Source organism: Capsella rubella, unplaced genomic scaffold (genome assembly GCF_000375325.1).
Source record: "Capsella rubella cultivar Monte Gargano unplaced genomic scaffold, Caprub1_0 scaffold_2, whole genome shotgun sequence".
Classification (NCBI taxonomy): domain Eukaryota; kingdom Viridiplantae; phylum Streptophyta; class Magnoliopsida; order Brassicales; family Brassicaceae; genus Capsella; species Capsella rubella.
The window spans coordinates 12684867-12705829 of record NW_006238922.1 but is presented as its reverse complement, the minus strand read 5'-3'; the positions used below and the strand labels follow the sequence as shown (position 1 = coordinate 12705829).

The 20963-nt window shown below is 36.9% G+C and overlaps 7 protein-coding genes across 7 annotated transcripts in view; 3 read left to right on the top strand and 4 right to left on the bottom strand.

The window, feature by feature from the left end:
* The first annotated feature begins 158 nt into the window (after positions 1–158).
* On the top strand, positions 159–4772 carry LOC17896172 (beta-galactosidase 16). The gene is made up of 19 exons (XM_006301785.2): positions 159–452; positions 857–952; positions 1040–1152; positions 1245–1311; positions 1388–1480; positions 1565–1708; positions 1789–1883; positions 1969–2074; positions 2180–2264; positions 2339–2457; positions 2539–2700; positions 2783–2964; positions 3044–3132; positions 3230–3339; positions 3477–3581; positions 3663–3770; positions 3846–3991; positions 4078–4444; positions 4532–4772. Exons 1-19 carry the CDS (start codon positions 285–287, stop codon positions 4640–4642), a joined length of 2466 nt encoding a protein of 821 aa, XP_006301847.1. The 5' UTR covers positions 159–284; the 3' UTR covers positions 4643–4772.
* On the bottom strand, positions 4712–6449 carry LOC17896016 (pentatricopeptide repeat-containing protein At1g77405). The gene has a single exon (XM_006302207.2). The coding sequence runs from the start codon at positions 6292–6294 to the stop codon at positions 4978–4980; it is 1317 nt and encodes a 438-aa protein (XP_006302269.1). The 5' UTR covers positions 6295–6449; the 3' UTR covers positions 4712–4977.
* Positions 6450–6556: 107 nt separating this feature from the next.
* Positions 6557–7817, bottom strand: LOC17894068 (lymphocyte cytosolic protein 2). The gene has a single exon (XM_006302694.2). The coding sequence runs from the start codon at positions 7567–7569 to the stop codon at positions 6859–6861; it is 711 nt and encodes a 236-aa protein (XP_006302756.1). The 5' UTR covers positions 7570–7817; the 3' UTR covers positions 6557–6858.
* A 1570-nt stretch (positions 7818–9387) lies between these two features.
* LOC17895810 (cyclin-A1-2) lies at positions 9388–11913 on the top strand. Its single transcript, XM_006302146.2, has 10 exons — positions 9388–9684; positions 9800–10219; positions 10305–10397; positions 10553–10686; positions 10779–10854; positions 10948–11024; positions 11110–11143; positions 11234–11383; positions 11477–11611; positions 11699–11913. The coding sequence occupies exons 1-10, from the start codon at positions 9508–9510 to the stop codon at positions 11759–11761; spliced, it is 1359 nt and encodes a 452-aa protein (XP_006302208.2). The 5' UTR covers positions 9388–9507; the 3' UTR covers positions 11762–11913.
* A 3210-nt stretch (positions 11914–15123) lies between these two features.
* On the top strand, positions 15124–17774 carry LOC17894503 (amino acid permease 3). Its single transcript, XM_006300923.2, has 7 exons — positions 15124–15444; positions 15608–15841; positions 15939–16032; positions 16134–16348; positions 16469–16608; positions 16693–17051; positions 17151–17774. The coding sequence occupies exons 1-7, from the start codon at positions 15354–15356 to the stop codon at positions 17443–17445; spliced, it is 1428 nt and encodes a 475-aa protein (XP_006300985.1). The 5' UTR covers positions 15124–15353; the 3' UTR covers positions 17446–17774.
* A 97-nt stretch (positions 17775–17871) lies between these two features.
* LOC17894384 (glutaredoxin-C3) lies at positions 17872–18872 on the bottom strand. Its single transcript, XM_006302925.2, has 4 exons — positions 18648–18872; positions 18398–18471; positions 18207–18305; positions 17872–18124 (listed from the first exon to the last, which is right to left on the bottom strand). Exons 1-4 carry the CDS (start codon positions 18812–18814, stop codon positions 18069–18071), a joined length of 396 nt encoding a protein of 131 aa, XP_006302987.1. The 5' UTR covers positions 18815–18872; the 3' UTR covers positions 17872–18068.
* Positions 18873–19104: 232 nt separating this feature from the next.
* LOC17895870 (auxilin-related protein 1) overlaps positions 19105–20963 on the bottom strand; it is a 5437-nt gene continuing 3578 nt past the window's right edge. Inside the window, exons 7-10 of the mRNA XM_006301008.2 lie at positions 19872–19937; positions 19669–19758; positions 19413–19583; positions 19105–19212 (exon numbers count right to left, since the gene is read on the bottom strand). Of these exons, the coding sequence (XP_006301070.2) occupies positions 19174–19212; positions 19413–19583; positions 19669–19758; positions 19872–19937 (366 nt within the window). The 3' untranslated portion in view covers positions 19105–19173. The remainder of the gene's footprint in view (positions 19213–19412; positions 19584–19668; positions 19759–19871; positions 19938–20963) is intronic.

Below are 20963 nucleotides of genomic sequence, written 5' to 3'. Positions count from 1 at the left end.
TGACATAGAACCAGTCAAATCAATTTTAACCGATTTATTAATGGGCTTCACCACTATTGGGCTTTCAGAGGACACATCGAATATTGATTATCTTACGATTTAAACTGTCATGATATTAAAAAAAAAGGAAATTGTCGTAAAAAGAAAAAGGAAATTATGGTTCCGCATAAATAAAAAAGGAAAACGATGGTGAAATATATACATCACAACTGATGCAAAGTATCACGCTGAACTATAAAACTCTCTCTAGCTAGAATCATCAAACGTCAGTGTTTACATAAAAAATGACGACGACTTCTCAGTACTCGCAAGCTTTGTTCATTCTCATCACGGCGGTTATAGTAGCCGGAGACGCCGCAAACGTAACCTACGACGGGCGATCGCTGATCATCGACGGCAAACATAAGATCCTATTCTCCGGCTCAATCCATTATACTCGCAGCACTCCCCAGGTAATTCTCTCGCCGTCTCCAACTTACTCTTCTTCTTCTATCCGTTAATGGAGGATTTTAAGCGTCATCGGAGTTTAAAATATTCACTTTCTCGACGAAATCGCGCCGCTCAGTCACGTGAATTAGCACACTAATAAGTCGGCGGCAGGTTTCGAAGACGAAATACGTGAGCCCGTTAGAGTAGAGAGAAAGAGGATATGATCGTCTTTTCCAATTTATCTCGACTAGGCCGTTTACAACTTTTTGGAATTTTCGAGATTAAGTGCTCTTATTTTCCTATGTATTCTTATTTGACCCCAAACATTCTGAATTAACTCTTGTATGCCTTAATGATATGGCGGGATCTCTTCATCTTCTTCTACTTCTTCTTCAGCAAATATTAATGGAAGTCGTTGAACTTGCAGATGTGGCCGTCTTTGATAGCGAAGGCAAAATCAGGAGGATTAGATGTAATAGACACTTACGTGTTCTGGAACATTCACGAGCCGCAACAAGGACATGTTAGTCTCTCCTCTCTTTACACCATATACTAATTAGACTTAATGTAATGTAGGTTTTATGCGATTGATGTACTTTGTGATCTGCAGTTCGATTTCAGTGGACGACGGGATATCGTGAAGTTCATCAAGTATGTACATGCGCAAGGCTTATATGTCTGTCTTCGGATTGGACCTTTCATCCAGGGTGAATGGTCTTATGGGTAATCTCTTTTTGGCCATTAGTTCGTTCATATATTTGATAAGCGAAAATCAAGTTTCGTGGAATTTTAGGCTTTCCAATACATATTTGCAGGGGTTTGCCTTTCTGGTTACACAATGTCAAAGGGATTGTCTTTAGGACAGATAATGAGCCATTCAAGGTATATAATATTTTACTGAACTCAAATGGCTTCTATACTATTTATGGTTTTAAAGAAGATACTTTTTTATTTGCAGTTTCACATGAAGAGATATGCACAAATGATTGTTAAGCTGATGAAATCGGAAAAGTTGTATGCTTCCCAAGGAGGACCTATCATACTCTCACAGGTTTACCATTTTTGTCTTTACTTTTTTCGTTTATGCTTCCTTCGAAGTTGTTTTCCTGTGATCTCAAAGTTATGTGCAAAACAGATTGAGAACGAGTATGGGATGGTAGCTAGAGCTTTTCGACAAGAAGGGAAATCATATGTCAAATGGGCAGCAGAAATGGCTGTGGAGCTTGAGACAGGAGTGCCATGGGTCATGTGCAAGCAAGACGATGCCCCTGACCCTGTGGTTAGTTTAATATATACGTTTGTTCTGCATTGTGGCTTATCTGCAATTTTACCTATCTTATGGTTTCTACGATGCATCAGATTAATGCTTGCAATGGGAGGCAATGTGGGGAAACATTCAAAGGACCCAATTCACTAAACAAACCTGCAATATGGACTGAGAACTGGACGAGTTTGTATGATCTCCATTATTCACTACATTGATGTTTATTTTCCAGTCCCCAGATATAAAATTAACTTTCAGCTGCTCCCTTTGTATAGTTATCAAACATATGGTGAGGAACCATTGATGAGGTCAGCTGAGGATATAGCATTTCAAGTCGCTCTATTCATAGCTAGGAATGGAAGTTTTGTTAACTACTACATGGTACTTTTTCCTGTCTCACTCTCTCTTCTTGTTTTTAATATACAAAATCTGTTATGTACAAAAGAAGCAAGACTATTGATGATTTCACACTATATCTTATTCTAGTATCATGGAGGAACAAACTTCGGGAGAAACGCTTCACAGTTCGTAATCACCAGTTATTATGATCAGGCTCCACTTGATGAATATGGTAACATTTCAAACCATTCACACCTAAAATCAGAGGTTGATCTGAAATTATAACACAAATGGTTGTTGCTGCAGGATTACTTAGGCAACCAAAATGGGGACACCTTAAGGAATTACATGCTGCAGTTAAGTTGTGTGAAGAGCCCCTACTCTCTGGACTGCAAACTACGATACCATTGGGGAAGCTACTAACTGTAAGTATATTCTAACAGTATCTTCTCCTATTTGATATCATGAAGAATGTTGTAATAGTGATATTTATTTCTTATCTACAGGCTTTTGTGTTTGGGAAGAAGGCGAATCTATGCTCTGCCTTACTTGTGAATCAAGACAAATGCGATTCTACTGTACAGTTTCATAATTCTTCATATATTTTGTCTCCAAAATCTATAAGTGTCCTGCCAGACTGCAAGAATGTAGCCTTCAACACTGCCAAGGTAAGCTGATACGTCAATACTATCATACATGCAAATTTCTTGTGATGCTGATGCATTCATCTGTATTTCGTGGTGTGGATAGGTCAATGCGCAATACAACACGAGAACAAGGGAACCTAGACAAAATTTGTCTTCTCCTCACATGTGGGAGGAATTTACAGAAACTATCCCAAGTTTTAGCGAAACGTCAGTAAGATCAGAATTCTTTCTTGAGCACATGAACACAACACAGGATACTTCCGACTATCTGTGGCAAACAACTAGGTAAAACCAATAATATACCGTAAGAATGTGTTGGATATTGTGTAAGTTATAAACTTATAATGTTTCTTTTGCAATAAAGGTTTCACCAACCTGAAGAAGCTCTATCAGTTCTAAAAGTCAATCATCTGGGACATGTTCTACATGCCTTTGTTAATGGGAGATTCATAGGTATGCCATTTTTACCTTATATTCTACTAAAGATTAAAACTTAAAAGGTTTTTGGCATCATCAAAGTTAAATGCTTCTATTTTTGAGTCCTCTTTAGGTTCAATGCACGGAACTTTCAAAGCGCATAGATTTTTGCTTGAGAAAAATGTGTCATTGAATAATGGCACAAATAACATCGCATTACTCAGCGTAATGGTAGGGTTACCGGTGAGCCCCAATTTTCTCTTCTGTAACTCTTCAATATTTGCTCTAAACAGAAGTACTTCTCCATCAGTATCTGTAGTAAATATAAAAAAATCATCTGGAATACATATTTTCTGACGGCGTTTCTCTTTTGAACACAGAATTCAGGAGCACATCTAGAAAGGAGAGTAGTTGGAACACGGGGCGCAAAGATTTGGAATGGAAAACATACACTGTACTTCAACAACTATAGTTGGGGATATCAGGTAAAAACTTCTGAGTTTTATTCTTCAAGAGAAGTTATTTCCTTCATGTTAACTGATACTGGCTCAAAATCGTTTGTGCAGGTTGGGCTGCAAGGGGAAAAATTCCATGCTTACACAGAAAATGGGGCCGCTAAAGTTCAGTGGAAGCAGTACAGAGACTCCAAAAGTCAGCCTCTAACTTGGTACAAGGTAGAATAACAAATTATAGTACTAGTTTAATATATTACTCAAAACTTCAATCTCTGAGATATGTTATATATATAGGCCTCATTTGACACACCAGAGGGGACAGATTCTGTAGCCTTGAACTTAGGATCAATGGGAAAAGGAGAAGCATGGGTGAATGGCCAGAGTATTGGTCGGTACTGGGTCTCCTTTCATACTTACAAAGGGAACCCTTCTCAGATATGGTAGGCTATCTGTCCACTCTCCCTTCGAAAACTTTTGGTATATGTATTAAATGTTATCCTTTGAAGCTATGTTCTTCTCTCTTTAGGTACCATATACCGCGATCTTTTCTTAAACGCAATAGTAGTAACTTACTAGTCATTTTGGAAGAAGAAAGAGAAGGGAATCCTCTTGGTATAACTATAGACACAGTATCAGTCACCAATGTCTGTAGCCATGTCTCCAGTTCACATCCTCCTCCTGTGATTTCTCAGAGAAGAAAAGGCCACAACCGAAACAAACGCAGACATCTAAACCACCAGTATGATAGGAGGCCTAAGGTTCAGCTCCAGTGTCCTAATGGCAGAAAAATTTCGAAGGTATTGTTTGCAAGCTTTGGTACTCCAAATGGAAATTGTTGGAGCTATTCTGTTGGAAGCTGTCACTCACCCAAATCTTTGGCTGTTATACATAAGGTAGCTACTATTGTCCTTGTGAATTCTGCCTTCTTACTGAAATCATAAAAGCTCCAAGAAGGTTTTTTTTTTTGTGAATATATGTAGGCTTGTCTGAACAAGAGCAAGTGTTCTGTATCAGTTTGGAGCAAAACATTTGGAGTTGATTCATGTCCACACGCTGTTAAATCCCTGCTGGTTCATGCTCAATGCTCATGAGAGTCCAATTCTTTAGTATGGATTTCTTTTATGTTTTTTCCTCTCTTTCTCTTTCTTATTGTGAACAAATAACAAACGTATTAATGACATATTACAAAAGCGCAATACAATGTTTGAGTTACATAGGAAACATCTGAATAGCTCTTAAATCGGTGCAATCAGCCTCCATTTAGTCAGTTAACCGGTTAGATCTTCCGGTGCCTCCGGCTTAAACTAAGTCTATACCTACTGTTTCAATCAAACTGTCTGAAAACTTGAGCAGGAATTATTCCATCTGTCAGATTTCCTCCATAGCAGAATTCTCATAAATGTCAAATCTCGTGAAAATCCGGTTTTCAGACAATCTCTTTTCGAGCCATGATCGGTTTGATCCTCATGACTCTTCTATATCTCTGTTCTATTCCTTCTCTCATTCTCTTATGCAGCTCTTCATCAAGTGTTCCCACCATTCCTTCTGAGGACAGAGCATCCAACACCAACTTGTAAGTATACTCTCTTGGAATCCACCCGGCCTCTAACATCTCCACCACCAAATCTCGAGCCTCGGCTACTCTCCTGGTCTCAACAAGAGCATGTATTAGAGGCGTGTACGTGCTTGCACCAGGTACACCGTGACCCATCTTCTTCATTGTCCTCATCATCTCGATTGCATGTTCTATCTCATTGGTAACACTATAATACCTTATAAAAGAATTATAAGTCACCTGGTTCGGGACACATCCTCTCTTATTCATATCTTCAAACAGCTCCAAAGCCCGGGCAATGCGATTCGTTTTGCAACATCCATCGATCAAGCAATTGTAAGTCACCACATCAGGTACAAACCCTCTGAAGAGCATTTCCCTAAACATTCGATTAGCTTCCCACATCCTCCTCCTTATCGCTTTTCTGCACCCGGTCTGCAGTCCATATTTACAGTAGGAGCCTATCAAAATGGTATAAGTATAGACGTCTGGTGGGTATCGAAAACCTGGTAATTGCATCTGATCCAACAGAAATCGAGCTTTTTTGAAATTCCCTACTCGACAAAGAGCATTGATTATTGTATTGTAGGCATAAACATCAGGTTTGCAATGATATTCCTTCATCCTATAAAAGGTAGCTAATGCCTCTTTCACAAAACCTTCTTCTCCTAGGCATTTCATCAAACAGGTTATAGACGCTGTGGTAACCACATTTTGTCCGTTCTCTCTTCTAGAGATTTGCCGGAGAAAATCCCAGAGACCCTTAAAGTCATTGCCTTTAGCCAGTAGACAAGCCATATCTCTGCAAGTGACCTCATTATGATCGAAACCGAAATGGGTCTCAATCCAAAAGAAGAACTCCATAGCTTTCTGCAAGCCGAGAGAAACTTTCTTAGGATCCATATATGCGGCGGGACCTAGAACTAAGACTTCGGAACGGCGTCGTTGTGATTCTTCACGGAGGTTTCTCTGCTTTAACGGTGACCGGTGACGAAAACCCTTTTGCCGACCGATGGATCGTGGGGAGATGAAGAAGAATCTGGGGATTGAGCGGAGGACATCGGAGACGAGCTGCTGAGACCATGGATTCGCGACCGTTGAAGAAGCGAGAAGGGCGTCGAATGGACGGTTCTGAATCATGGCGGCAATGAGCTGATCAATAATGCGGTTGCATTGCGACGGTTTCATGGTCTCCTCTCCTACTTGGCTACTCGAGTTTCGTCAACACAAAATCTCGTTACACCAAACTCAGGAATATCTCCCAACTTTTTAAAATTTTTTCCATTTGGCTCTATACTTTTGAATTAACTGATTCAACCAGTCACATCACATATACTAAAAGAATTGTTGTATTTTATTTTTCTAGTTCAAAATTAGCTTGGAGAAACAAAATGTTTGGTTAGAAAGTTTTTATCGATATTTGAATCAAAGATAATATGATTTCGAATAATAAGAAAAATGGGAAAATTCCATTTTACTATTTATATCTTACAAAGTTACAATATTTCGTCCCCCGCACTCAAAACTTCAAAATTGTGGATTGTCTTTAGACATCCCACAATCCACAAATTTTATATTACAAAGATGTGAAAACTCCAAAGACATTAGATATAGGACCCTTAACTTTTAGAAAAACTAATTTAGCCCATGATTTTTGCATTAATTTGATTTGAGCGATTCATTTCAAGCTTTTCCTTGGTTCGGATGGCTAAAGAGCCGATCTCGAGACATTCATTGAATTTAAAAGCGTGTTCAAAAGAACCCAAACCCGACCCATTCAGCTTCGTTGGCGATACGTGGCGAAAATCGGAGAGAAGAGAAGGACGACTTCGGCGAGTCCCATCTCGGAGAAACTGATCTCCGGCTAGAAACAGTCCACGGCGACATCGTCTCCATATCAGAGCAGTAATATTCATTCTCCGATCTCGACCGGGTTTTTCTCCGACTACTACTACCACCGCTCTTATTCTTCCTCAACCTAAACTTAGGCGACGGGAAGCACCCGAATCCGGCAACGGAAAAATCGGAACTTTCTTCGTGTTCGGATGCGGGTCTGATTCGGTTAGGGCGTTGGAGCTGCCACCGTTCCGAGAAAGCTCGCGGCGATGATCGGAAAGAAGGTCCCGGAGAGTAGAATACAGAAGCCGACGATGGTGTTGGTGGTGGCTTGAGCTTCGATGGGGTAGTGGAAAAAGAAGGAGTGAGAGGAGATAAAGGACGGCTTTTTGAGTTGGAGATGAAAGAAGAAGACGGCGGAGATAAAGCCGGCGGGAAAAGCGGCTGAGAGTGAGACAATGGTTTTAACCTGAGAGGAGATAGCTTCTTCGGAGGGTGTAGAAAAGGAGTAGTGGTGGTGTTACCGGGTTGAGAAATTCGGGTTTTGGGTACACCGGGTCGGATCTCCCAGCTAAAAGGTACAGTTCCCGGTCTCTTGAATGAATCATCAACGTCGACAATGGCCATTTGATGTATGTTTTAGCTCTCAAGAAGAGACAATAAAAACAAAAAACAGAGAGAGAGATAGATGACTTTAGAGTTGGATTAAGAATGGGTGAGTTTAATAATGTCTTTATATGATGAGAGTGGAGAGAAAGAGAGAGAGAGAGAATGAGAGAGATGAGAGGCGAGATTAGAGGAAGATAGGAGTGGGTGGCGGGAGGGAGATTATTAGAGAAGTTTATCTGTGTAATTTGACTTGGTTTCAATTGGTCCCTACCCACCATTTTACTTAACTTTTCAATTATGCAATGGTCACCACACAAATTAAGGTCATGAGACCAATAAGCTACTTTGAAGAACCTACACAAGAGTCTTTTACATGTTAAAACTTGTTTTCTTAATTCCGTAGATACACGTTGCAAGATTATAACCCAATACACAATACAAGGCCAATACTAGTGTAAACCAATATAGGTTACATATTCTATTGACAATCTCAAAAGTCAGTCAGAAGTCTATATTTTATTCATCTTTGGCTATATAAAATTTTGATTATGATACCTATGTATATGTGGTGTTTGACTATTTATTTTTTATACATCGACAGAATTAAAGGGCTATCAGATTTGAAATATCAAGTGCTCTATAATAGTTACAGCATGCGGTCTTCCATGATTTAGACGTGAAAGGGAGAATTAAACCAAAACAATTTGTGGGTAAAAAATTTCAAACTTTGAAATGATCAATGACCTTTTCCCTACATGAACTCAAAAGGGCTAACCACTTCACTTTTTGTCTTGTCTGCAAAAGATTCCAGTTTTAGGCTTATAAACTGTATATATAGCAAGGCATAATGATGATGATGATTTGTGTCACGTAAGATGAAACCAAACCTCAAATGACCACTTAGTCGGTTGTATGTTTAATTACTGGAATTGCGGAAAGAACACAAATTGTATTCCAGTAGTAGCTGTAGGCCACTCTCATCATTTGATCATGAAAGATGAAATGAAAGATCTAGCATATCTGGTTTCATAGCTTGCTGATGGAAGATCTTAGCCTCTTGCTTAACCAATATATAATCAGCTTCAAAGACCTTGTCAAAAGACGCAAGGGATTTGGTTGAGAAGTTGTTCAGACTGTAAATGCAGGCTATCGTCGTGCAACATATATCACAACTTTTTCATGCTGCAAAATATATATTGACTAGTAAGGAGGTGAAATGCTGAACCTTTGTTCAAAAAGCTAGTGTGATCATTCTTACCCCAGAATAAATACACTTACCATTTATTGGGAACCCGAACAATCGATTTCCACAAGTGCAGCAAAGATCTCAGACAGATTTTACCTGCGAGTATGTTTGTGGATCGACAAAGATCACCTTGTCATATAAGATGAAGATATGAGAAAATTTTGGATTGTAAGGAGAAACTTAAAAGCAAGTAAATGAGACCGTATATGCAATATACTCTGCTTCCCATGACTTATTGAGAAAAGTGATTTTAATTAAACCAACAGCAACCACAGCAACCGCAGCAACAAAACTTGAGTGTTTTGATCTTTACATATAACTAAAGGATCAATGACTAAACCCTCTTAACAAGAAAGAGGGTTCCATATGCTCTTCTTAATTTGCTTGATTGACTCTTCACTTCACTGTCAGAGGGAAAACTTTCGCGCTCAACTATAATGGGACCCACAATTGATCAAAACACTCTAAAATCGTAACGGTTTTGACTACAATTGACGGTCAGGATTGATCCCTTTTTTCTTCTTCTTTTTTAATAAATTGAAAATAGAGAAAATCATTTCCGAGTTTTTCATTTTTCGTTGTTTCTCTTCTTCTCCTCCAAGATCTCCTTCTCTCTCTCTCTCTCTCGCAGAAGACTGAGAAGAGAAACCCTAAAATCTCGCCGGGAAGCTAGAACGCCGAGCCGGAGATTTTCCATTTCTTCGTCAACAATGTCTTCCTCGTCGTCGTCAAGGAATCAATCCCAGGGGAATCCGATTCCTCGTCCCAACTTAGCCAAGACTCGAACCTCTTCACTCCGCGATGTTGGAAACCGTCGTGTTCCCCTCGGCGACATCACAAACCATAAGACTGGCTCGAAAACTTCTTCATCATCGTCGTCTACTCTGGTTAGTTACCTTGGATACTCTTTTTTGTTTGTTTTACTTTTCAACTCCGGTGTTTGTTCGTCGTGAAATTGTAGTTTTAGGGGTTTTCCTGAAATCGCATGTTTAATCTCTGAAGGTACATTGTTCGAATAAGATCGGCCAATCGAAGAAAGCACCAAAGCCTGCTTTATCTCGTAACTGGAATTTGGGAATTCGCGATTGCGGTTTACCTCCCAAGTCAATTGCCAAATCTAACGTAATCGTTCCTTACGAAGACACAGAATTGCAACAAATCGAGGAGTATCTTCTATCTTCGTCACCTCTATCATCCCTGGATGTCTCTCCCACTCAATCAGACCAGTTAAGATCTTCTTTGGAGACCCCAAAAGTAGAATACATGGTCGAGAACACTACTGCTCTCCCGGAGTATGATGATTCATCAAACACTGATTTTGGAAATGATGATCAGATTGTGAACATTGATAGTAACTTCATAGATCCACAGCTCTGTGGTACCTTTGCTTGTGATATCTACGAGCATTTGCGTGTCTCCGAGGTAGGATTGCTATAGTTTTACCCTGCCAGATTTGACTTGATTCTGTTTCTAAATCGTCTTAAATTTTGCTTATTCTTCTCTGCAGTTAGAAAAAAGACCGGCTCTGGATTACATGGAACGAATTCAGCTAAACATCAATGCTAGCATGCGTTCTATACTGATTGACTGGCTCGTGGAGGTAAGTTTTTGATGAATCCTGGCTCATTACGGCAAGATATTTAGGTTAGATTGATAAAGCAATAAGTTAAGTGATAGACAAAACGTTTGATAGATTTATCACTGTTAGGTAATGCTGTGTTACAAGATGTTCTCTGGATTTTCATAAAACTACAGGTTGCTGAAGAGTATAGGCTTTCGCCCGAGACACTGTATTTGGCAGTGAACTATGTAGATCGGTATCTTACGGGCAATGCAATAACCAAGCAAAATCTGCAGTTACTTGGTGTTGCCTGCATGATGATAGCTGCGTAAGAAATTTTGATATTTACTCTTTGACTTCATCCTTTTTTCGTCTTCAGAAGTATGCAATTTCTAATCAGTAGACATACTGGAATTTCAGAAAATACGAAGAAGTGTGTGTGCCTCAAGTGGAGGATTTCTGTTATATAACTGATAACACATACTCAAGGAACGAGGTTTGTGTTGTGGTCTTCCCTGGACTAACAACTCTTCTTCTTCTAGTTTTGATATGCTCATAATAAGTAGTTAACCTTTATGCTTTCTAACAGCTTCTGGAGATGGAGTCTTCTGTTCTGAACTACTTGAAGTTCGAATTAACAACTCCAACAGCAAAATGTTTCTTGAGGTAGCTTCTGTTCATATTGATGTTGACTTCAATCATCATTTTTTGTGGTTCCCTGCTGATTTAAACTTGTAAAAATGGTGGTTAGGCGCTTTCTTCGTGCTGCTCAAGGAAGAAAGGAGGTATACTGTTATATGAAAATTAAAGATGAGTTGTCTTGGCAATGGGTGATGTGTTATATACGTTTCTTACTGGTTGCTGCTTTCGATTAGGTACCATCACTGTTGTCCGAGTGTCTAGCCTGCTATCTCACCGAATTATCGCTACTAGATTACGCTATGCTTCGATACACTCCATCACTCGTTGCAGCCTCTGCAGTATTCTTAACACAATACATACTGCACCCTTCAAGAAAACCATGGGTATGACCACTGCATTTCTATGTTCTCAGTTGTTTGTTAGCTTTATGCAACTCTGGGTTCCATTAAATTCTGTTAATTTGGTGGTTTTCTCAGAACGCTACATTACAGCATTACACATCGTACAAGGTTACACATATGGAAACATGCGTTAAGGAGCTTCTTCAGCTGTGTCATGGGAATCCCTCGTCTGATGTAGTTGCAGTCAGAAAGAAGTACAGTCAACACAACGTAAAAAAACACTCCTCTTTCTTTATTGTGAACTGTTTCAAACAAAACACTGAAGTGTTATTAACTCTGTTTTTCTTCTCCTGGCAGTACAAGTTTGCAGCAAAGAAGCTTTGCCCCACATCACTACCGCAAGAGCTCTTCCTTTGCTAGGTTTCGCGGTTACTTTTTCTTCCACTCTTGTCTTGTAGATACTGTTGATAAAAACTCATTAGGTGAAGCAAATGTATTTTTCAGTTGAATACCGTGTACGTAGATGAAAAATACTACTTATCAATATAAATGTTTGTTTCTTTATAAAGTAATCAGTAATGTTGTATGTGAACAAAGTTCTAAGCTACGTATGTGGTTTGGGTGCCACTCACCAATAACCATAACCGCCTTTGGGTTAAGCTCAATTCATGAACATGAAGTTTGAAAAACAAAGATTTGATCATTCTGAAAAGAAAGAAAAAAGTAACAACATCAACACAAACTAATATAGTATCCATGATATGAGAACGTTACAAGAACTATGTAAATTGCAAGATTTTCTTGACGGAGACTAAACTGCTGTTATCATCTTAACTGAAATCGAGTAATGTATATATATATATATATATATATAAGTTGTAAGCTAATAAAAAGAATCAATATATGAAAAATTTGGAAGTGTTTGATTAAACCCTATATGATTGTGAGAGTCTGAGTCCTGCTCAATCTATTTGTAAAAGAAGAAACAGCTGATTGATTCAGTCGAGTGTCGTATTCTTTTTGGACGCATTACTTTGACTCGAAGATATTTACTTGTGCTTCGTAAGAAATTGAGTAAACAAGTCAAAGAAACTTCTTATTTGATGAGGTATACGCATTGAATTAAGTTTCCTTGTTTATACACTCCGGTCCATATATTATGATAAACACAAGTCTTTCTATTCTGCTACCTAACGTTCAAACATTTCAGCTGAAAAGGCATTGCATCTTTTTATTTCCTTTGATAAAAGTATTTACCATGCATGTTCTTTACTTAATTCTAACCTATATATGTTATTGTCCATGGTTCTGCTCTACTAATCCAAACCAAAACTTTTTGATAAGATTTCAAATTTCACAACATTCTTTTTCCCTATAAAATCATACAATCTTTTATTAACTTTTACTTCGAAGTTGCAATAAAGTGTAGTGGCAAGATCATTAATAAATCTTCACTGATGATTGCAAATTGATAAATATTATCTATCTATAGTGGATATATAACTTTTTTTTATTAATTCACCATGTGAAAAGAAAATATAGATAGATAGATAGATACAAATTATGAAGTACTATTCTTTAGAGTTTAATATATTTGTAGTCACTCGGAGTGGGTTGGTTTGGTCGATTAAATGACGGAAAGTTACAAGTTGAAAATAAGATTCTTATATATACATATAGTGCCCTAGTTACGATTCTTCCTTTTTTTTTTTCTAAATTAGAATATATTGTATCTTTCCTCACAAGATCATAGTTGTCTTAAGTCAATTGGTCGCCAAACCTTGTTTAAAAGATGTCAATATATCAACAAACTAGGCGTCATCTTGATCTTTAATATAAAGACAAAAACAATATTTTACTTCAACTATATAGTATAAAGTGCATGTAACCAAAAAAGTATCTATATTATTAATAGACCATGTATTCTTATAATTATTTTGAATTTAGATATAATAATGGAAGGAACCAAAACTTTATAATTTTCTAAGATCATAACTTTTATTTGAATACGAATTATAGCACAATACCTAAGTAGAAACTAGAAACCTAACCAATAATAGTATAAGCAACGAATCTGATGCTCCTTCTCCTAAATTCGAATGAGATAAATCGCGGCGGCTGAAAAATGAAATAGATAATATTCAAGTGTTTGGGATGATTGATTTATACCCTTTTAAAAGATTGCAATATAGATTTTTTTTGGTATACAATGAAGATAACACTTTTTAAGGGATCAAGTTGAAGAAAGTAGTGCAGTTAAAATGATGAAATTCGTTTCTCTGCAGGTTCATTCTTTTTTTTTTAATTCGTTAATCGACATTGAGGATGGCTGTGTGCGTGTGCTTAAATTAGTGGACGATCTGATAACCATCAATTGAAGAACCTTATTCTTGTAATCTTGTTCTTGATCTCCTAGATCTTTATAATTATCATTTTTTTTTAATTATTTGTTCAATGTACACAAGTTTTGCCTTCTAAATAATGTATTGTTATCTGAATGAATATATAATAGTCGAATACACACTTTTTGACTATTTCCCTCTTAATTTTAGTCTAATGACTTGTCTGACGACAAGAAAATTATTAAAGCAACAAGAAAAATTACTGTATCAAACTTACAGTATCAAATTATTAAACTTAATTTTCGTCTAAGTCCTTATCAAACTTACTGTATCAAATTATTAAAGCAACAAGAAAAATTAAAACTATAATAGAGAAAAATTACAACAAGAAAAACCTTCAACTTTTATTAAAGCAACGCAAATAGCCTAGAAAACATATTTTTAGGTATTTTTATAAATAAGCCAGCACGTTTCTTTAGTCTTTTTTACATAACTTTTGTTTTTCTGAGGTTGAAAATAATTAACAGTCATTTTACATAGCTGGTGAACTCTCATGAGACGGTTTGTGTGATATTTACTACAGTATGTTTTTAGGGAGTGGAGTTGGCATAAGTATTAAAAATATTTTTTTGCGAGAAGAAAAGTAAGTTACCTGCAGAAACTTCTATATAATGATGGTCATATATATTCTTTCAAATTCTAGGTAAGATATATACAGTATATGTGTGTGTGTGACTATTTGATCAGACTAAAATCACATTTTTTAGTATAGAGTTATCGTTTTAAAATCTACACATGATTGCGTGCACTCATTATTTATAGCGGCATCATCTCGATCACTCCATATATATGCCAACCATCGTTTTACTAACACTTGAACTTTTGAAACAGTGAGCCGTTTTCTAAATAAATTTAGCTCTCCACAAGGTAAATAAAAGTAAATAATCTCAAGTGACAATAGCACTCTTTGTATCTTGCATGATATAAAGGTTACTCTTTTTTCCTCAAACCTTACGCACAAACATTTATACTTGTAAGTGAAAATAAACATTGAGATTTAACACACTCACATAAATATGTGTTTCAAAGGTGTGAATTTAAGTACAAATGAAAGCGACGGGAGCATCTTGGACTTCCGATTTTTCATGCCTATATTTTCTTTCTTCTTTGCTTTTTTTATTATCGTGTTCGAATCATTCATACAAATCATGGAAGTCATAATTTTCAAAAGTAACATGAGTAGCATTTTGGTCGTACCAACCTTTTTACCAATACACGATATTATTTTGAGTACACTTTTTACTTTATACTGTTTCCCTCCAAAAAAAATTGGATACACTTTTTAAGTGTTTTACCAATCTCTGTGTATATAAAATCAGCACTCCACACTCAGTTTCTCTTCATCCACACCTTCTCTTCTCCTTCTTGTTCGATTTAGCAAAACTCAAGAATCATAGAGTTTATAATAGATATCAGAGTTTTCCAAACAGAGTTCGTAAACACTCATTATAAATAATTTCTTCAGTTAACAAAGACATCACCTTGCATATACTACTACTATTTCCCTTAGCTTCTGTTTTTATCTTTCAAACTTTACTCTTACAAACGCTTACTCTGCTGCATGTAACTTCATACATTAAAAAAAAAAAACAGAGCAAAAACGAACAAAAATGGTTAGCCAGCAAACAGTTCTCGCCGTCATCATGCCGCAAACCGCCGGGTCCAAATGCTTCGACGACGACGGCAAAATCAAAAGAACTGGTATATATGTTTCTCCTTTATATTCTTAACTGAGACCACTTAGTTAGATAATAATTCATCCACAACCTTGTTAATTCTAAGTTAAAACATGTTCTGTTTAGTTTATGTTGGGAAAATGTATGAGAAAGGTATAAAGTTTTGTTTTTGAATTGAATGGGTTTAGGGAGTGCTTGGACGGCGAGTGCACACATAATCACAGCGGTGATTGGTTCGGGAGTTTTGTCACTAGCATGGGCTACGGCACAGCTAGGTTGGATCGCCGGACCGGTGGTAATGTTGCTCTTCTCCATCGTCACTTATTTCACTTCTTCTCTCCTAGCCTCCTGTTACCGCTCCGGCGACCCTATCTCCGGCAAGAGGAACTACACTTATATGGACGCTGTCCGATCAAACCTAGGTAGTTACAAAATTCGAAGTAGAGTCTCTCTTTTACAACAAAAAAATGGACAGCGGGGATCACATCAGAACGTAACATGTTTCATTGTTCTTGACAGGTGGCGTGAAAGTGACGCTATGTGGGATTGTTCAGTATCTTAATATCTTTGGTGTTGCAATTGGCTACACGATTGCTTCAGCTATAAGCATGATGTGAGTGTTCTCGCTAGCTAGTTAAACACTAAAACAGCTACGAAATGGGTCAACCGAGTTTGATCAAAATAACAATTTTTGTTTGTTTTTTTTTTAAACAGGGCAATAAAGAGATCCAACTGTTTTCACAAAAGTGGGGGGAAAGATGCATGTCACATGAACAGTAATCCTTACATGATAGCTTTTGGATTAGTACAGATTCTCTTCTCTCAGATTCCGGATTTTGATCAACTTTGGTGGCTCTCAATCCTTGCTGCCGTAATGTCCTTCACTTATTCCTCAGCCGGCCTCGCCCTTGGCATAGCCCAAGTAGTCGGTTCGTTCTTTGAACAAAAAAACCCAACAAATCTAGTGTCTTAAGTAAGAGATTTCATAAGTTATAGCTACTAAATGCAAAAAATAATGTTTTTCCTTCTTTTTGTTTCGGTTTCATCAGTAAATGGGAAGGTGAAGGGAAGTCTCACTGGGATTAGCATTGGAGCAGTAACAGAGACACAAAAGATATGGAGAAGCTTTCAAGCTCTTGGAAACATTGCTTTTGCTTACTCTTACTCCATCATTCTCATCGAGATTCAGGTACTCTATCTTCTTTAAAAGTCTTGATGATCAAAGCTATTAAGTCTTGGTCACATCCTGAAGTTGTTTTTTGGCCTGAAACAGGACACAGTAAAGTCACCACCATCAGAAGAGAAAACGATGAAGAAGGCAACACTTGTGAGCGTCGGTGTAACAACTATGTTCTACTTGTTGTGTGGTTGTATGGGTTATGCAGCCTTTGGAGACCTGTCTCCGGGAAACCTCTTAACCGGTTTTGGGTTTTATAATCCTTATTGGCTTCTTGACATTGCAAATGCAGCCATTGTGATTCACCTTATTGGTGCATACCAAGTCTATTGCCAACCTCTGTTTGCTTTCGTCGAGAAGCAAGCTTCCATTCGTTTCCCTGATAGCGAGTTCATTGCAAAAGACATCAAAATCCCTATTCCCGGTTTCAAGCCTTTCCGTTTGAATTTATTCAGGTACTAAATATTGTCTTTAAAACTAATGGCATCTGATTTCTAGAAATGAGGTGTACGTAATAATCCACGCTTTTATGTGACGTGTAATGGCTTACTCAGGTTGATATGGAGGACAGTGTTTGTCATCATAACGACAGTTATCTCAATGCTTCTTCCGTTTTTCAATGACGTTGTGGGTCTGCTCGGGTCACTCGGGTTTTGGCCGTTGACGGTGTATTTCCCCGTGGAAATGTACATAGCGCAGAAGAAAATACCTAGATGGAGCACAAGATGGGTTTGCCTTCAAGTCTTCAGCTCAGGGTGTTTGGTAGTAAGCATTGCTGCAGCTGCAGGGTCAATAGCTGGAGTGGTTCTCGATCTCAAGTCCTACAAGCCATTTCAAAGCAATTACTGAAAAACTTGCGACTTAGCCATTTCAAAGCAATGACTAAGTCAATTTTAAACACAAAGGAGGAATCAAGAACGGTCAAGAGAACCAAGAATTATGAATTGGAAATTTTGATTAGCTTGTGTTTAATAGATAAAAGCAATAATGCTGTTGTTTCTTCTCTGTAATCTTCTCCAACGCCTGAAGGCAAAAATTGTAGTCCTAATGAGCAGATCTTTCTTCGATCTACTATCATGTGTTGCAAGAGAATCATGAACTAGCACTATAATAATATATTACCACCAGTAGAAGATGTTTGAGAAACAGCAGTTGTGGTGAAAACTGCAGTTACAACATCACTGAGTTTCACCATCACTGTTTGTGTAGTTGCTATTCTTAAGAGTGAATTCGATCATTTTCATATGAACCATTTCGCTAGAGCACACAAGTATGGAATATGAAAGCAATTCAATCACCAGAGCAATGCGACACCAAAAGATCAAGACTTTATCAATGCATCACAACTTATATAAGCAGAAATCGAGTCAGTTAACACAGACACATACCAAATTGACTTATTAAGTCTACTACTAGCAAATATTCCTATTTCCTCTAAATAACATTAGCTCCACACTCCAGGTTGTGCAAAATCAACTCGCAGCAAGAAGCTTGTGCAGCTGACCACTCTCCAAAGCAGCTCCAAGATCTGAAAGCAAGGCTAGTGAGTTAAAAGAGAAACTTGGAGAAAAGAAAGAAACTTGGAGAAGAGAAAGAGTGAGGGTGGATACCATCTGATCCACCAATATGCTTGCCGTTTACAAAAACTTGAGGGACAGTACGGCGACCAACGAACTCAAGAAGCTCATACTGGATTTGATCTCCGTCCTCTGCCAAAAAAAAATACAAAGATATCACAAAAGTTTTAAAAACCAAATCTCAAGGAACAGAGAAAGGTTCGGTGAGACAAAGAAAGTGAAACCTCTCAGATCAAGCTCAACAACAAATGGCTCTTCCTTAAGTTGGCTGAATATACGTTTCGACCGCAAGCAATACCTAACAAGTAAGACAATTCACAAACTCTTCACGATTAAACTTAATCAGTTAATAAAGTAGCCAAATTCAAAATTCAAAACACAATCACCGATTTGACTAGATATGGACCAAACAAAACTTGGAACCCTTTGCCCAAATTACAAAAATTTGAAGAGGAGAAAAGAGTGAAAATTTACGGGCAGTAGGACTTGGAGAAGATGACAATCTTGTTGGACAATATGGCGTTCTGGACGAAAGCCGACACCGAATTCGCAGCTCCGACGGAATTCGACAGATCGCTCAGAACCAACAATTGTAATAGCAGCGCCACCACCGTAACACGGCGACTACGCTGGTCAAACATCGCACGATTCGATCACGGTCGTCGGAATACTGTATTATCTTTTTTAATTTATTTGTTTGGTGATCCTTCCTATGAAATATGTATGCCTACCTGTCTAAAAGTAAAAAAACACATATTGACTTTATCTTGGTCGTTGAACCACTTCTTTTTCTTTACTTCTTGTTATTAAATACAGAATCTATAGTTATTTTTTTTAAAAACTCAGTAGAACATTTTTTGATATTTTAATTTACATGATAACAACAAATACAATAGACTAAAGTCAATACATCACATTTGAACGAATCCGAATTATACAGAAAACTTGTATGAATGCTACAACAAGAAAGGATTATGTTCGTTAAACAGGTTTGAGAGGATTAAGAGAGCTCCTCTTTGTTGAACTTGTTCCACGCTTCCTGTACGAAAGCTCGATCAGATATATTCACAGCTATAAACTATGCAGTAGTAGCGGCTTTACTCAACTGAATGCTGTCATTTCGAAGCGCTGAGGTTACTTAAGCATCAACTAAAGAGAACTCTTCAAGAAATTGAACATTCCACTACACATTTACTGTGAGCAAAAAGGTTTGTACTCAGAAAAAATATATATATATACCTTCAATATGTTGAAGACCTTTTCAGCTATATACTTCTGTTGAGCTCCTTTCTGGTGAACTTTATCAGGATGGACATACAAGTTTGCCTTTTTGTACACTTTCTTGACTCCCGCGCAAGTGATCAAATCTGTTAGCGAGACAGCTTCCCAACCACATTCGGGCCAGAGTACCTGCATGCGGATGAAACTTACTAAGAACACTTGAATAGACTTGATATTAACATGTAAAGAGACATGTTGATTTATAAGTAGTTACGAGATGCAATGATGATAACAATGCACGCATGTTCCCTTCTTTCCCAGCAGCCCAAAGCTTAATCTCCGCGTCAAGGGTCTCAGAGATCCTCTAAATAGGATTTAAACCATTTTTTCAGAGAAAGATTAACAATGTTAACATTACCAATATTGACAATAAGAAAATTAGTATGATAGTGAAAGAAGTTTAGTAGCATCACTCACATTCCTTTCTTCTTGTTCAATCTGAATTTGACGATCACGGTGATTCATCTCATATACAGCCTTATCCTACATTAAGAAGCGTAATATCACATCATCGTGGACCAAAACAAAGCATCTAGTGGAATCTATAATTGATGAAAAACAGTAATATATCATCCTCAACAAGAAAACTGGTAACAAAAAGCTCATGTCTCGGAAATTGGAGGTGCACACTGAGATCCAAGCATTGACATAAGCACGGAAAGTGGTTTGGGAAAAAATTCCATCGATTCAACATATAGACCGTACATAGGTATTAATTCAAGTATTATATAATCATATATATAAAAGTAAGGTTTCACTCTCTCCTTATTAGTGGAAAAATATTTAAGTCTTTAATTTTCTTTTTAAAAATAAATAAATAAATCTTTATGACAATTAATCAATACAAAATTTAATTACATTATAAGTTATAATCAAATGACAAAGAAAATGAAAGGACTTAATCATATATAATTCAACAAAATAAATAAATAAATAAATGTTTATGACAATCATTCAATACAAAATTTAATTACACTATAAGTTATGATCAAATGGTAAAGAAAATGAAAGGACTTAATCATATATTATTCAACAAATAATAATAAATAAATGTTTATGACAATCATTCAATACAAAATTTAATTACACTATAAGTTATAATCAAATGGCAAAGAAAATGAAAGGACTTAATCATATATCATACAACAAATATTTATAAGGCTTATTGGTGGAAAATTATTTAAAATCATATATATATATAAGTAAGGTTTCACTCTCTTTATTGTTCCATTTTGTATTTATTTTTTAAAATATAATATTTATTTTTAATTAACCAAAAAAACATATTTAATCATATACATTAATTCATACTTTAAATTCACACTTTACTAATAAAATGAAACTGAAAATTATATAAATTTCCAAAGACTATTGGCTTTCTTTATTGAATTCCAATTAAACACACTATAAATTATAATTATAACTCCTCTAATTTAATTATTTTAAAAATGTAACTTACATCACTTCTTATTATAAATAGCTATTCTCACATCCTTCTCTACCATATCT